Source organism: Buceros rhinoceros, unplaced genomic scaffold (genome assembly GCF_000710305.1).
Source record: "Buceros rhinoceros silvestris isolate BGI_N320 unplaced genomic scaffold, ASM71030v1 scaffold202, whole genome shotgun sequence".
Lineage (NCBI taxonomy): Eukaryota > Metazoa > Chordata > Aves > Bucerotiformes > Bucerotidae > Buceros > Buceros rhinoceros.
The window spans coordinates 62,313-77,747 of NW_010397706.1; the positions used below are offsets into that span (position 1 = coordinate 62,313).

At 42.8% G+C, this 15,435-nt stretch overlaps 1 protein-coding gene across 1 annotated transcript in view; it reads left to right on the forward strand.

Annotated features, from left to right (window-relative positions):
- TBX15 (T-box 15) overlaps positions 1–15,435 on the forward strand; it is a 38,942-nt gene that overhangs the window by 6,974 nt on the left and 16,533 nt on the right. Inside the window, exons 2-5 of the mRNA XM_010146359.1 lie at positions 2,855–2,956; positions 4,719–4,890; positions 5,205–5,372; positions 8,640–8,704. Of these exons, the coding sequence (XP_010144661.1) occupies positions 2,855–2,956; positions 4,719–4,890; positions 5,205–5,372; positions 8,640–8,704 (507 nt within the window). The remainder of the gene's footprint in view (positions 1–2,854; positions 2,957–4,718; positions 4,891–5,204; positions 5,373–8,639; positions 8,705–15,435) is intronic.

Here is a 15,435-nt window from a genome sequence, read left to right on the forward strand (position 1 = left end):
TGACCACCCCAAACTGCTGCTGATATAAAACCTTCTCCTAAAATATATCAGATACCATCACGCGTTCCCTATGAAAACAGACGGCCTTTGTGTCTGTAGCTGTTAACTGTAAAGCTAGCTGATACCTTTCTAGATGAAAGGTTCTTGCCTGTCCATTAATACAGCCATATTCAAACGGCCTGAATTCCTTCCACACCTTTGAGTCTCCTGTTTTCTATAGGGCTGGTGCATCTGGAGGGGCCAAGAGTCAGCACAGAGGAAACACAGGGCACAGGGACTTAAGCAGGATTACACCTGAGTACATCTCTAAGGTGCACCATTTGTCCCCACCTTTTCCATTTTCCCCTTTCCATGCAGCAGGGGTGCTGGAGACCTGCTGTGACAGTTCCAGGCCACATCCTTACGGCAAAGAAACCTGAGTTACTTTTTCACCCTCAGAAAAAGAAAAACAGTAATAATTTACAAAACTTCAACAGTACACTTAAACCTTAGAGAAAGCAGTGGGATCAGCTGAGCTCTCTCTAGTCATTTTAGAGATTAGCCTCTAAGCCTGTTGAGTGGTCTGTGGTAATCTTTTACAAGGTATTTCATAAGCAAACAACCCCACAGGCTATACTGCAACTTTACACTGGGCTGCAGATTTGGAGAGAGCTTCTTGGGACAGAGAGCATTCAATTTTCCCAATATAGTGTGCAGACTTAGACCCAAAGAGGCTCAGATTTAATCCTGGGTTTCTCATCAACCCTCTGAAACATGACCTACCTCTTAAGCTGTTCCCAAGCCACCTCTCTTCAATTAAGGAGAGCTGGACTGTATAATGTCACATCCTGCCACCCATTTGACTTGGCAGATTTAATGAGCTATTGTAGTAGAAACAAGGTAATGCCTTGAAGCCATTGAAGACTAATCCATTATTCCCTTTTTTCCCGAAAAATCATTCAGCAAGAAAACTCACACCATCAGTTGCACAAATCTGTTTTCTCCTTGAGGTGTTTCCGCAGACAATTTTTCTGACATTTTCTATGTCTTTCATAACTCGTGTTAGCTGTGCTCCAGCAGCTGTGGAGTGGTGTTCTCCCTGCTCCTCATGATAGATGACCTTTTCCAAGGCAGATGCAGTTACTAATAGGTCAGAACTTTACTTCTCAGTAAAGCCCTGAAATGGAAGGGCTGTGGGTAGGTGAAGGCTGAGCACCAGCCTCCTCCTTCCCACCCTCTTCTGCGAGTGGATATATGTGGCCTTGATGGGATAGAGTAAAATAGCTTCTTATGGTTTCATCCCTTCAGCGCAAAGTTTCAGAGACATATTTAGAGAATGCTGACATAAACTTTCCTGTTTTCTTCCTCCTCCAGGCTGTGTCCACCGGAAATACTTTGAGAAACAGAAATGTTGGGAGGAGATCTAAATCTTCTCTGACGTTTCACTGCTCCTCACTAAATAGAAAGCGTCACAATGGTTTCTAGGGATTTCCCTAGAAAAAGTGGACAAACATATTTTGTACACTCTCCCATGATTTTGGCACTGTGATTTTAAATTCCCCTTTAATATCCTCCTTCCATCCAAGCTACCCTTGTTCCATAATGTCTACTTATCAGAGAAGCAGAATGTAATTTTGTGCTTTCAGAGTTTCTCCTACTAAAGCTCTGTATCTTCTGGGCGAAGTCATGCAATCGAGTAACATCATCCTCTAGGACCTCAGCTCAAGGTTTTCTCAGATAAGAGCTGAGAAGTCACTGAAGTAGAGTTCAGTGTCAGTGAAACAACACACGATTTCTTACAGTGCTCTGCTCTGCTGCTCATTTCCTGTTGCACTTCACACAGCTCTGCTCCTCAGAGTTTATGAAGGTGTTAAAATTCCACATTAGTTGCAAAAATAATATGGCGTAAACAATTCACTCAGCATGCTGTTTGAGGGAAGTGTAGAATGCTACTGGCAACCAGAAAATTTTTTAACGGGAAATTATGTCATAGCCACACTAATACTGACATATTAAAATTGTTCTAAGCTGTTCTCTTTTGAAATAACTGCCAAGCTACAACACCTCTAGAACATTGACTAGTGTACAGCAGAGCTAGACTTGTGCTCAGACAACAAAAGAAAGTCTGGGAATTGATTCTTGCTGGTGTAGAGTTTAATGACTTGCCAATCAGGAGAAAATGCTTAAGACAGATCTGGGTCATATGACGTAGAAAAGAGGACACTTATTAAAAAGATTGCACAAAATACTACCATGTCTTCAAGGAAACCGTAATAATAAGGCCAATGTTTCTGTTAAATATGAAATATATGAATAACAAGCAGGTTAATTTGAGGGGCGTTTTTTCTTAAATAATTATAAACATAAGAGTGAGCGGTTCTTTCAGGATGATGGATTTGCTTTAAATGTTACTCCAATACTATCAAACTCTATACTGAAATGTGGTTTACTCACAAAAGAGAACTAAAGTGATCCTGTGTTAATGGAATATGAGAGAATAATTATAGGCTGATGGCCACTGGCAAAAAGAGCAGGAAGAAGGTTCACTGCCCATCCTCGAAATGCCTAGAGGACAATTTGTGTGGAAGCATAGTACAAGTGTCTGCTAGGAGCTGGGAACAGATAGAGCGCTCGACTGGGAGTGTTTTATTTTTACCCACAGGTTGTTATTGTGCTACCCCTTTTCCTAAGTGGGAAAAGAAGATTAAAACCAGTGTCTTTGCTACTCACAGCAAGCCCAGATGAGTCAGCCAAGAACTGGGCTGTGTAAAGTAGCATGCTCCTGGTGTCAGAGAGAGGTCTAAGGAGCCCCTTCAGCTTCCTTATTCACCATTCCCCCCCCTCCCCTTTTTTTTCCCTACTCTTCTTTTCCTAGGAGAATGTTTCCAGCCATGAGAGTGAAAATTACAGGCTTGGATCCCCACCAGCAATACTATATTGCCATGGACATTGTGCCTGTGGATAACAAGAGATACAGGTAAGTTTTTCAGGCACAGAGGTAGGAACTTTGTGATAACTTGCTGTCAATGACAGCCTAGGAAGGACACATGACATTGCACACCATTGCAAATTTACGCGGGAGGAGACCACGTCGATTGACACCAACACAGCTGATTTGACCGAAATAGTGAGATGCAAACCCAGAGATTTAATACACTCTCTTGCACTTCTGTATTGAAATCTCGCTCTTTTCAAGTAGCAGTTTCTAATGGTGGGGGGGATTTCTAGCATGCATTTCACAGTTGTCCAAGGACTGTCTGAAGGAACTGGTAACTGGAGTTAACAATGGGAAGACCGGAGCCTCTAGAACTGCAGCAAGAAAGGAACGGGCAAGTAGCAGCTGAACTAGGACGAGCATCTCAGGTCTGGCCTGAAGAGAATTGGGTGATTTTTGCTTTAAAAGCACTCTCTATCCAGCACAGTGGCCACTGGAAAACGGGCCATGGCCTATGGTGTGGAGCCATTGAGTAACCCTCTGATGAATCTCCACCACTGAGCTGAAAGACAGGAAGAAGAGATTTCTCTGATACTAATGGGCTTCTGATCCTAAAAAGTACTCCGGAAAACTCATGTTCCCCTGCATCCCAGAAAACTATTCAGACAGAGGTGACTTCTCTTTACTCATTAAAAGACCCTTGAGAGCAAGACTTTTCCCCAAATAGACTTGACTGCATCACATTTCAAGGTCTGATCCTCCACTTCAAGCACAGATGCATTTTTGAATTACATTTTTGGTCTCAAATTGTGCAAAGTGTTTCTAAGGAAAATGCTTTTTCTGGAAGCATCAAGGTAGTGTCTGGTACTCAGATGTCTTTCCCCTTTCACTGAGTGTGGTTCTCACAGCATTACTGTAAAAAATGAATATATTGTCTTGCACCTTGTTTCTGTCCTTGTTAGCTTGTGCAGCCACATAGAGAAAACTGGCAATGAAAGGAACAGACTCATATATTTATTTACTTTTCTTTTGAAAATACAGGAAATCAGTCACTTTGTAGGTAAGGACTGAAATAGCTTAGTACTGCTGAGTAGAGCCCCAGCGAGGGGCAGCACAGGGCAGAACTCGGAGTTGTAGTAGAACAGTTTGTGAAATGCACTGGGCTGAAGGAGACGTGGTGCAGAAAGAAAGGGGTTTAGGCAAAGCTGCGGTAGAGGAATTTGTGAATAGAGGGGATGGCTAGGTCAGGAAGGCAAAAGGTGACAAAAGACCAGGAACACAAAAATTATTTTTTCCTCTGATCCTGACATTTGCAATACTACGTGGAATTCCCTATTTTGCAACATTTCAGATGAGAAATTCTGTTTTATCAATTGTTCTAGAGGTATCCATTAGATCTTGCCCTTTCTGGGTGAAGACACAAGTATTTTTCACAGCTTGGCATGACAGCCAGTGCAGATTTCCAGAAATGACAGGGCATTTATTAGTATTTTCAGTGAGTGCTTTGCTTACCCATATTCTCTAGCCTTTTACTCTGGCTTAGAGAGGGTTAAGGAGTTGAGAAGGCACATGTGGCAGAGTTTTACAGGGAAAATAACTGCAAAGGTGGTTTTAATAAGGAATCAAGTCTGAACAAGTGGCTCAGGAGTAATCTGGCTTTCATTTAGAAGGTAGGAGATTGCAATAAAGCATGTTCTCCCCCAACTGCAAATGAGAGCTTGGGGTGTGTATGGCAAGGTAGCCCTGGAAATCTTGCAGTGAGTGAGCAACAGCTTCTCTTACCCACCTCCCCTTCCTCTTTCAGGTATGTGTATCACAGCTCCAAGTGGATGGTGGCTGGCAATGCTGACTCCCCAGTCCCCCCGAGGGTTTACATCCACCCGGACTCGCTGGCTTCCGGAGACACCTGGATGAGGCAGGTGGTCAGCTTTGACAAGCTCAAGCTGACCAACAACGAGCTTGATGATCAAGGCCATGTAAGTTAGAAGCTAACCCCAGTTCTGCTGCTGCTGCTTCTTCGATGCTTCTGTGTCCTGCTGGGCACACGTGTCTAGCCCTCTCTAGAGTTAGGGAGTTTTTTCCCTACTTCAGTGCTTTTCTTCAAAATGTTGTCTGATCCTATCAAGCATTAAAGTCCCTTTCTCTCTACACATAGCACAAACCTCATCTCATACGTATTTGTAAGGAAATGGTGATTTTCTTTATATTAGCCGTGACTGCCTTGAACATCTGGATGTAGTAGAATATCTGGGGGAAAAAAATCCTTTTCCTTCTTTTGTTTTCTCTTCAGATAATCTTGCATTCAATGCATAAGTACCAGCCCCGTGTTCATGTTATCCGCAAGGATTTCAGCAGTGATCTTTCTCCTACAAAGCCAGTTCCTTCAGGAGATGGGGTGAAAACCTTCAACTTCCCTGAGACTGTCTTCACCACAGTGACAGCCTACCAAAATCAACAGGTAAAGCTGCATGCCTTCAGGCTCCTTTTGTGTTGGGTGTTCATAAAAATATCAGCGTGCTCTTCATGTTTAAGACATTAACTCCTCTAAAAATATATATCTCAAGAAATTGTACAATTTACAGGCCCATGGGTTTTTTTTTTCCTGCACCAAAAGAAAATGCTTGCTATGGTATAGTGTGTAGTCGTGAAGCATCTAGCCAGAAAACCATCTTGCAGATAAGGTGTCTGCAGTCTTCACATTTCCTTGCAGCCTCGTGGTACATACTGCAGTGTCCTGTCCCCACTGTAGTTTAAAGGCAGTACAACTAGTCCAGATCTGTTATCTCTCAGAGAAAACACAGCTGAGGGTTTTTAACAGTGAAGGAAAAAGTTTTAGAGAAGTGCAGTATCATCAATGTCAGTGCTGATAAAAAGAAGCCTTTGGACGTAAGTAGGAGTAGTCCATGTATCGCATATGAAGTGAAATTCTCTTGTATAATTAATGTTTTATCCAGAACTTGCACAGTGGAGAGTGACTTCAGATGTCATAAGGAAAAGTTGTTGCCACAGTGGAATCCTGTCTGAGTTTCGTTACTGATCTGCCTTTTCTCTTAAACTAGACTTCATGGCACTAAGAAACGTAATCTCAGTGCACACTAGTGTTTGATTACAGAATTCCGTGTCTACCCCTATTTCCCCCAAAGATATGATGTTTTTAAGAGGAAATAATTTGCTAGGAAAATGTGACCGTTTGAGAATGTAAGCATTTGCGACACCAGCAAAGAAAGGAGATTTGGAAAGGTCTGACTGTGGATTACATACTTTTAATCTCCTTTCTCCTTCAGTGGCCAGTGAAAGACAGTGTCCTAGTCTTTGAGGAGGTGACCTGCTTCATTGCTTCTTCAGTCATGTTCACTGAACTCATTGAGAGCTCCTTATATCCACCCATTCCCTTTGTAGTCTCCTCATGCATTTGCTCATCTACCACCTACCTCTGTCTCAGGGATTCCCATTAACCTTCATACCACTTCTGTCATGCTTTGGGCCCAGGTGAGAACTACTGTGCGCATCCCATTTCCCTTTCCTGCCATTGTCCTCCTTACTGGGGTGGGGGTTGAAATGGCATTACAAGGGCCCTGTAAGTTAAACTTTTTCTCAGCTGTGTGAAAAAGAATCTCAGTTGGTGAAACTTTTTGCTGTGTTAACAGTGTGTCCACTTAGAGAACACAAGGTACTATGATAAGCTAGAATGAGGGTACAAAGTGGCTGGGAAGAAAAATGATCTGTTATCAAGCCTGTTAGGGAAATAGGTTATACAATTTTCTGCCATCAGTGAGTCTTGAACCAGAAATGGTGAAGTAAGTATTTTTTCCATGAAAACATCTGTGCTTCAGGAGAATGACTTCATGACGTCATTATATTTAGTATTCTTGGACTAGGAGACAGACCCATGTCAAGTCAGCTCAGGGCAGATTGTAATATTTAGCTAATTTGTACCAATTGTAACAATATAGTAAATTGCTATACAGTCTTTATTTTGCAACATATAAAAGAGAGCACACATGCTTACCTTGCTCCTGTGACCGATTCTGGATACTCACTCCTAACTTCATCTGGTCCCCTCAAATTGACTTAATTGGGATCCAAAATGGATCAACTATTTCAGCAGAAATAAATATTGCAACACAATGGTGGGTTTGCAGTCATTGCAGCATTTGACATTTCCTACCGCCTTTGCCCAAACGCATGTACTCCCCAAACTTTTAACTGCAGACCAGACATGGAAAGAGGATAGAGAAGAAATGACAGGAAAGGAGCCTGTTGTTCCTTCCTAATGACCAGACCTGTAAGACATAATTACACAGACAAGGGAGCGATCTCTGTCAGGGACTGGATCTGTAAGCCAGCTCATTGTAAAGCAGCACTAAAATTTCTTCCTGTCTCTCTGAATTCCAAACATTTGGCCATTTTGCAGCCCCCCTCAAAACTGAGGGGTGGATTTTATAATACAAGTAACGCTGATTCTGATGGGTTGGAGAAATCTTGTCATTAAAAATAAATTTAAACTCCCTGAATCTGCCTGCATGCCCTCCAGTGGCTCTAAGACTTTGCCTTACTGGGAGAAGTGTCTCTGGAAACAATTGTAAAATGTTAGCAAATCCACCACAGGGATTCCCTCTGCTGTAATTCCATCCTCCATAGAACATATCTGTCTCTGTACACACAAGTCCCAGGACAGCTGCAAAGTTAGGCTAGCGGAAATTAAGTTCACAAATTAAGCTTCTGCAAAAATAGGAGCTGCATTCCAGATCTGAGGTTAATATCCAGAGGAAGGGCTTGGTTCTGACAGAAGCAAAACACCTGCAAATCCACTTCAGATCAGTCTGTATGAAACTAGTTCCTTTTGAGCAGTTTCAGCAAAAACACCTCAAATTTGGTAGGATCTGGAGATCTTGCTCTCTTTTTGCTCCAGAGACAAGGCCTCCAGGATGAGGTAAGGCTGGCAGAGGGAAGCTCCTGGGCTGCACAAGCTGGGGAATAGCTGGCAGGGAGTATGATACCACAGGCTGCAAGGTCAAATTCCCAATATTATTTTCCATACTTGCCAACGTGGAATTTACACTTAAAAATAAAGCAGGAAGAAAGACTTCCCAAAAGCATTCAGTCTGACTGTCAGCTTGTTTGTTTTTAAAGGAAGCAAAAAAGGAAAAAACCTCATGGCTTCTAGACCAGAAAACCCTTGTAGGGACACCCACATGCTGACCAGAACAGCAGCACCTTGTGCACATGACTGGCTGGCCAGCTGCCGTCTTCGGAGGCTGTAGCTTGTGCTTTGCTTGGCCTTTTCTCCTCAGCATTCATCTAAGGTCCATGGCCCATCTAGGCTGCTCGATATCCAGAGTACTGAGGCTGGGATAATCTAGATACCGGCCAAACCTAAGCAATATGCCTGCTTCCCAAACCACATAGCTGTTGATGAGGAATAGAGCTTCTGGGGTTTAGAACCTCTGTCCAACAGGTGCTTCTCCTTTGGGAGCAGCTTCTTAGCCCCAGTGCCTGGTTTTCCCATGCTGCCAGGTTTCTGGCTCTGGCACCTTTCATTTGTGAAGCGGATAATTTGTTAATGGATAATGAAAGGGCAACTTTAATAGAAGTCTGGGGGAATAAGTATGAAAGATCATCAAACAGGTGATTCGGGCAAGAGTGGTAACCATCGGTAATTTGCATTTGCTGCAAGAAAAACAATTTGGAGAGATCAACTAATTATCTTTTTCTTCTTTTGTAGATCACCAGATTAAAAATTGACAGAAACCCCTTTGCTAAAGGTTTCAGAGATTCTGGGAGAAACAGGTAAGAGGAGCTTCTTTGTATTGCCTCACTGATGTCTCTCCTTCCCCTGATGAGTGTGCATGGCAAGAGTCTAAGGCTGAGGAAGGTGTTTTGTGATTCTAATTAATTTTTAGAGAAGTCTGGTGTAGACCAGTTCTCGGAGGAGTTAGGCGGCCTGTTTTACTTTGCCTAAACAGACCCGGTGTATAATGATGGCTTCCTCAGAAACCACTTGCCAGGTTAGCCAGCTAGACTGACCCTGTTTTCAGAAGTCTCCTCCCCTCCAGCGCTGTTCCTACCTCCGCCTGTATCCTGCAGTCCCAAACCCTGACAGAGGGTTTTAGATATTTTTTAGTCAACCTATCTATAAAGACAGCTTATCGCTTTCCTACTTGACAGCATTTTTTCTGTGACTGTTCTTCTGCTGTCGTATGTTTAATTTCCTGTTCACTGCTACCTCAGTACTCCTGCTGTTACCACTGCTTTCAAGGCTGTTCTCTTCTGTATATATGTTTTGCTGTTGGTTTTTTTTTCCCAGCTGGATAATTAATTAACTTACACTCATTTCTGTTATTTTCATGCTCCTCTGAACTTTTCTATTTGTTGTTGAGAAACACAATGAAAATATTCTTTAACATGTCAGATAACTTACAAGTAAACTGTCTAGGTTTACCATGTTACTGATATGGTGCCACGATAGCCAAATAAATAAAAGTTAAAATAAATTAAAATATAGAGACTGCATAGAGTTTCTTAGAAAAAAAAAATACTAGAATGAAGAACAGCGATAGAAAGATGGAGGATTGCAGATCATAAAACAGACAAATAGGATACAGGATAACTCTGCAAAATAACGAAAGTTGTAGGAGGACCTAGACATTTGCTTTTTCTTTATTATATGTAGAACTGGCTGAAGGGTATCTTTTAATTTTAATTTTCACAGGAAATTCCAAAACTTGGAGCATGAATACTTGCTTTACATTAGAAGAAAAAATGAGTTTCTGATAGGTTTGCAGGATAAAAGTGAAAAAATGTTCTGGTTTCAAATAATTCCATTTTTTCTCCAGTGATGTCAAATGTTTCACTTTGACTGTATCACTTAATTTTGTCAGGATATTTATGAAAAATTAAAGTGTTCTACTTAAACATTATTTAGGATATGTTATTTTTTAACACCACAGCAGTAGAACATGAACTTTAATAAAAACTAACTTTTGTAATACAGAAGTATATATATAAAAAAAGTCCAAACAAAAAGTTAAAACTTTTTCTGCCATTCATGATTCCAGAAGAGTGTGCAGCAGATCTCATTATTTCAGGCCTAAATGATGTGGGTATCCTTTAAATCAGCGTGACAAAGGCTTTAAACATTAAATTAATTATAGAATTAGGCATATATGACCACGTTACAAGAACCCTAGGGTTGTAAAGCAAGGCTTTGAGTGTGCAGACCAGAGTGAAAGTTGTGTGCATAGCCCTCATTTGTCGTCCCCACGGGCACTGTAATTCAGTTTTTACTTGCACGCTCCTCCCGCGTGTGTTCACCGGGACCCCCACCATGGCTTGGTACGGGAAGCATTCAGTGAATGGGCAAATGCCCTGTGTTTCCCATCACTGCACAAATGCTACGACCTCCATGACCACGAAGAAGCCATCTTACTGACCTGGTGGCTTCCTAGCTCAGCTCCTCTCTTCTCATCCTAATGTAGCTATGTAGAAAAATGTTAGCACCTGTATTTAATTCTCACTATGAGCATTAGTTCTGGTGCTTGAGTCATATGTGACTTTTACTCTGCTCTCCTCTCCTGCATGAGGGAAGTAGTACGTGCCCCGAGTACAAGGTCTTCTCTGTGTGCAGAGACAGAGCTAAATGGAAGCTGGGCTTCGAACAGGGATTGATGCAGTTCCAGGTACATGGTGGGCTAGATTAGCATGGAAGGCATTAATAAGGTCCTAGCTCAGCGAATTTGGATAGTTTCCTGAAAATGTTGGGAACTACTGATCTTTGTAGCTCATTGATTTAAGAAAGGGCAGGAAATTGCTACAAGGCTGCAGCTGTGGGAAGGGCTCAGTAAGGCTCTCTGCTGATGTAAAGAGGAATTAAAATCTTTAAGGTATTACACATCAAAGAGAGCAGCCTGAGGCTTTAGGAAGAAAAAAACAGGCAAAGGTATTTGCAAGCATATATAGCAGTCAGGCGCCTGCCTCCCAAGCAGTGGTCTGGCTAAGGTTGCACTGCTGTTGTCAGCTAGTGGAGGACACTCTAACAGTCAGCTGATCCCTTTAAAGAGGGCATGTACGTAGATGTACACATAGGAGGGAGAAAAGCATTAAGGTCCAGGCTGTGTGCAGAAAGGACTCTCCAAGTAGGACTTAGCTGTGCCGATCGGCTCCTCTTCCCCTCGTGACTTTCTAAACTCGTCAGGATCACTGATCAACTAGGGTGATGATTGTCTTGCTCTGTAGCTTCCCACATCCCTGCAACGACTTTGGTCGTCTACGGTGCATCAGGGTACAGCTGGATAAGGTCACACTGGAAATGTAGGTCTCCTGTGAAAAAGAAATAGGGTAATTTGAAACAGGGGCCATTTCTGAGGCAGGCTAGTGTAGTATATGTCTAAGAAGTTTTCTGTGTAAGGTCTTAAAAGAAAGAAAGGTGTGGCAGGGGCCACAGAATGTCTGAGGCTGCTCATATCCCAGTGACATTGGGATGTTGAATCAGAGCCATGGTTATGGCTTCACAAATTATGAAGAAAAATACCCCACTGGAAAAAACGAAGCACGGCAGGAGATGGTGAACTCTTTGACCACTTGTTCCCTAGGGTGTTTCCCTAGGGCACTTCCTTTCTGCTTCGTGTAGAGCTTTCCCATGAAATGGAGATGGATGTTTTTCCTTCACTTATTTCTTATTCTGATATTGTCTCACTATTGTTGCTTGCTGCAGAAATTACGGAGTTGACTGTTGTTTTTATAACTAGTTTCCCTTTTCAGTCTTTCAATTCCATCAGTTCAAATCCTTCCCGTATGGTTCTTTATGACCGTGGTCTCCCTTCATTCGTATGTGAGACTGCTAAAAACCTGCTGCTGTGGGGACATGGGACATGGGGGACAATCCATCATGATGTAACTGCCTGTACCTCTCTGGGGGAGCAATCTTTTCATGGATCCCTTTTTGGAGCTCCTTCAGTTGTTTGTGTGGTTGTTTCCCTTCACAGCTGACTGCCTCAGTCTTTGCACAGGGAGAAGGAGCAGTGAGGTATTTCAGAGGAAAAGATGCAAACAGCTCAGCAGCTGGGTCTTGTATTGCTCTCTTGACGCGCTCCATGTTAAGAAATGGTGTTCAGCAAGTTAACCATCAGTCTTGGTGGATTAGGGAGTTAGCCTGTGTTAGCAGGCTGAGTCCCAGGTCCCTCTTATTAGAGATTCTCTCCTCATGATTTTTGGTCCCTCTTTCCTTTATCTGCAAAAGCACGTGAAGCATCTGTAAAAGTGAAACGAGAAACCCGTCCTGGTGGTGAAAGGATACCTACAGAATGGACATACAAGGCAGATACTACTTGGTTGCTTTCCTGAACTTTGAGAGACTGAGAATCAGTTTTTGACATATGGAGCTCAGCTAGCCAAATGTTTGGGTAGTGAGGGCGCAGGTTTAATGCCACAGAACATATTTTTAGCGACTGAGTAAAGTTCATTTGTGGGAGCTCCTTATGCAAGAGGAAGCCAGAAGGGTGATGGAAGAATCAAATCCTAAGCTAAAGGCAAGCAACATCACTTTTCTTTCAGATGTGGGCAGCCGAGGTGAACAAGTTGTTTGTGCTGGCAATGCTCATTGAGCTTTTGTCTAGGGTAGAATTCCAGGAGGGTGCTTGGAGCCAGTAGTTCGGCTTCCCCAGTGAACAATGAAACAATGACCTGAATCCTCTGTGCAGTGGGAATGGCAAGGTCAGCCATATGGGATGGATTATAGAGGTGCACAGATAGCTCGTACATCTTTTTTCATTTTTCAGACAATGGAACTGTTTCATTTATTGCCTATTATTAAAATTTTATAGCACTAAAAATAAAAGAATGAATGAAAAAGAGAGGCCAAATTTTGGATACCTTTTAAAGGACTGACCTTATTAAAATAAGGCTGGCAGTGAGTCCTCTTCTGATACTTTTTTTACTTCCTTCATAAAGATGGTGTGAGGGGGGAGGGTTTATGGCCTGATAGACAGTTTGAAGTCAATTTATCAGTGCAGATCTTTGGAAGAGAAAGTGGATGCCACATGGCTAATGTTTAGCAGACTTGGTACCAGCATGCCTCACCAAAGCCCAAAAGAAGTTTCTGAGATTTCAGAAATGTTGAAAACAATTTTTTTTTTCTTTTGGTTAGCATTTATTGCTGTCCCGAAATGTTTCTTCATTGACCAGATGGGGTTTGTTTTTGTCCCGGTTTGGGCTCGACCCTTAACAGTTTTCCCTGTTAGAGACCAGAACACACACAGAATAGCACCCCAGTATTTCTGCTGACTAGAAGAGTGCTACTTTTTGTCCTGTTGTGGAGGTCTGTGATGTGGCTCTGGATATCTTGGTACCACATCAATGTCATAAACTATGGGAGAGAGGGTTTTTACAGTTGACAGCAATGGAGTTTATTGATTCCCACCTCCTCACTTCAATATTTTCTTTCAAAAATAAGAACACATCACAGATGGAAGAAAAAATTATAATGAAAGGCTCAGGATAGAGTTGTAAAATCAGCTGTAAAATCACACAAAGGTGGTGTGCCTTCTCACCAAAGCTGTTTCTTGCATGGCTGCATGTTCTTTTTCTGCAAGAGTGCAGGGTGGTAGGTACACAGGGTGGTAGGTACCTATCAGGTTAGCGCATGAGGCTGCTGTCTCATGGATCTTGTCTGATGCATGGAAGGATGTGAAAGTTCACTAAGGATATGTTCTGCTTATATACTGTTTCAAAAACACTCACAACTATTGTTCTACACAAAGGAAAAACTAAAAACCAAACACATCAATGGGAAAAAAGAGTCGTCTACTATAAAGGGACCTAAATTTGTACATAGGAGAACTGGACATAGCTTCAAGCTCTGTCACCCACATAAGGTGTTTTGCAATGCGTGTTCAACATGTGCATGTCTCTGGGGGAGTGAAAGACTCTCATTTGGGGCAGGAAGATGAAAGGTAGCTTTAAGCCAGCTGTGGAGCTTTGCATCTCTTCTTCAGGTACCTGTGGCTGCAGTGCTACCCTCAGCATTACAGAGCAATCTGTGAATCTGGTGAAGCCACAGTGTTGCTGCCTGCAGTTGTGGTGTGGAAGAGGGCAGGTGACAGGAGTCATGTCCACAGCGAAGGGGCTGTTCCAGACCTGCTCCCCTGGAGCAGTAGGAGGTGCGTCCCTGGTGGCACCCCTCCTTTCCCTGGCATACAGGCAGGAATAGATGAGCTTTGCAAGCTGCTCTGGTACACTCAGTGCTGCCACTTACCCTCTGTGGGCTCACAGGCACAGTGGAGTCCAACCCTTGAAAGCAGTATACTACTCCCATTTTACTCTTTTGTTTCTTCTTTTTATTATCTCCTGACTATTCTCTTTTTTCCTTTTCTTTTAGACATACAAATCGTATGGTAGTTGTGAGAACTGTATTGATAAAGGGGAAAGTGGTAGACGGAGAGCTAGAAACTTTGAACTGTGAGCCAAGCTGAGCTGAGGATGATGCAGGCTCTAAGGCAGAGGCAGGGGTAATAGCTTTAACCTGCCTTTACTGTTTCTCTGAGCCACCTTGTGTTAGGGGCTGGATTTTACTAGAAGGGAGGCAAGAGGGCAGAAGTAGAAGTCAGATGCTAATGCAGAGTGGGATTCTGTGCACGGGGATCTCATGACTGAGCCAGACCATGTGAATATCGGTTTCAGTGAGCTGGCCTCCTTATTTCCCCACACAATCCTTGTGGCAGAGGCAGAGCAGCTAGATTAACACAGCTGGAACTTTCAATCTGCGTTTCTGGATGTATTACTTGGTTTTAATCATCAAGGCATGTCCTTTCAACAGCAGGTCTTGTTGCATTGCAACTTGCTCAGTGCATTTTATACCCCCTGAACGTATTGTACCAGAAAGTCCTCTCTCAGTGTTTGGGCTGGGGATCGTTTCATGAGGGTGCAAAAAGGCACCATTCTTTTCCTAACTGTGTGTGTTGAGAAGCAGATGGAGTCCGAAAGTGTGTGGCTTTGTCACATATAGACAAAGAGGAATAGAGTAGAGGAAATTCTCGGTGTGGTACTGGTAGCTGAAGAGCTACTTTTGAAGAGCCCATCTTAGTACATGGGTTCACATTCTGAGCTGCCTTGTTGTCCCTGAGCAACTTGAGTTGGCAGAGGCCACTGTATTAACCAAATAGTTTTGTTGTAATGTGCTCAGTGCTAGTGTGAGAATGCTATGCAGAGATGTCTTCTGTTTCTACTTCTAACAGCTTAGCAGCTAATAAACACCATGCAACAACCTCTCTTCTAAACCTCCTCTTCAAATACAGAGTTTGGTTTGCCAACTGCAATGTATTTAAAGCATCTGAGCTTCCGGGGCGACTTTGGAAAGTTAACTGAGTGAGTGGAGGCACGTGCAGAAAGACATTTTCAGAAGCAAAAGGCAGCTCCAGTATCAACTCAACATCTGACGAGAGGCTCTGGGGATGTTAGAGCCTTTTGCACTGAAAGGGGATATGTTCTCGCATTTGGTGAGAGTTGCGTTCAGACAGTGCAAGGAC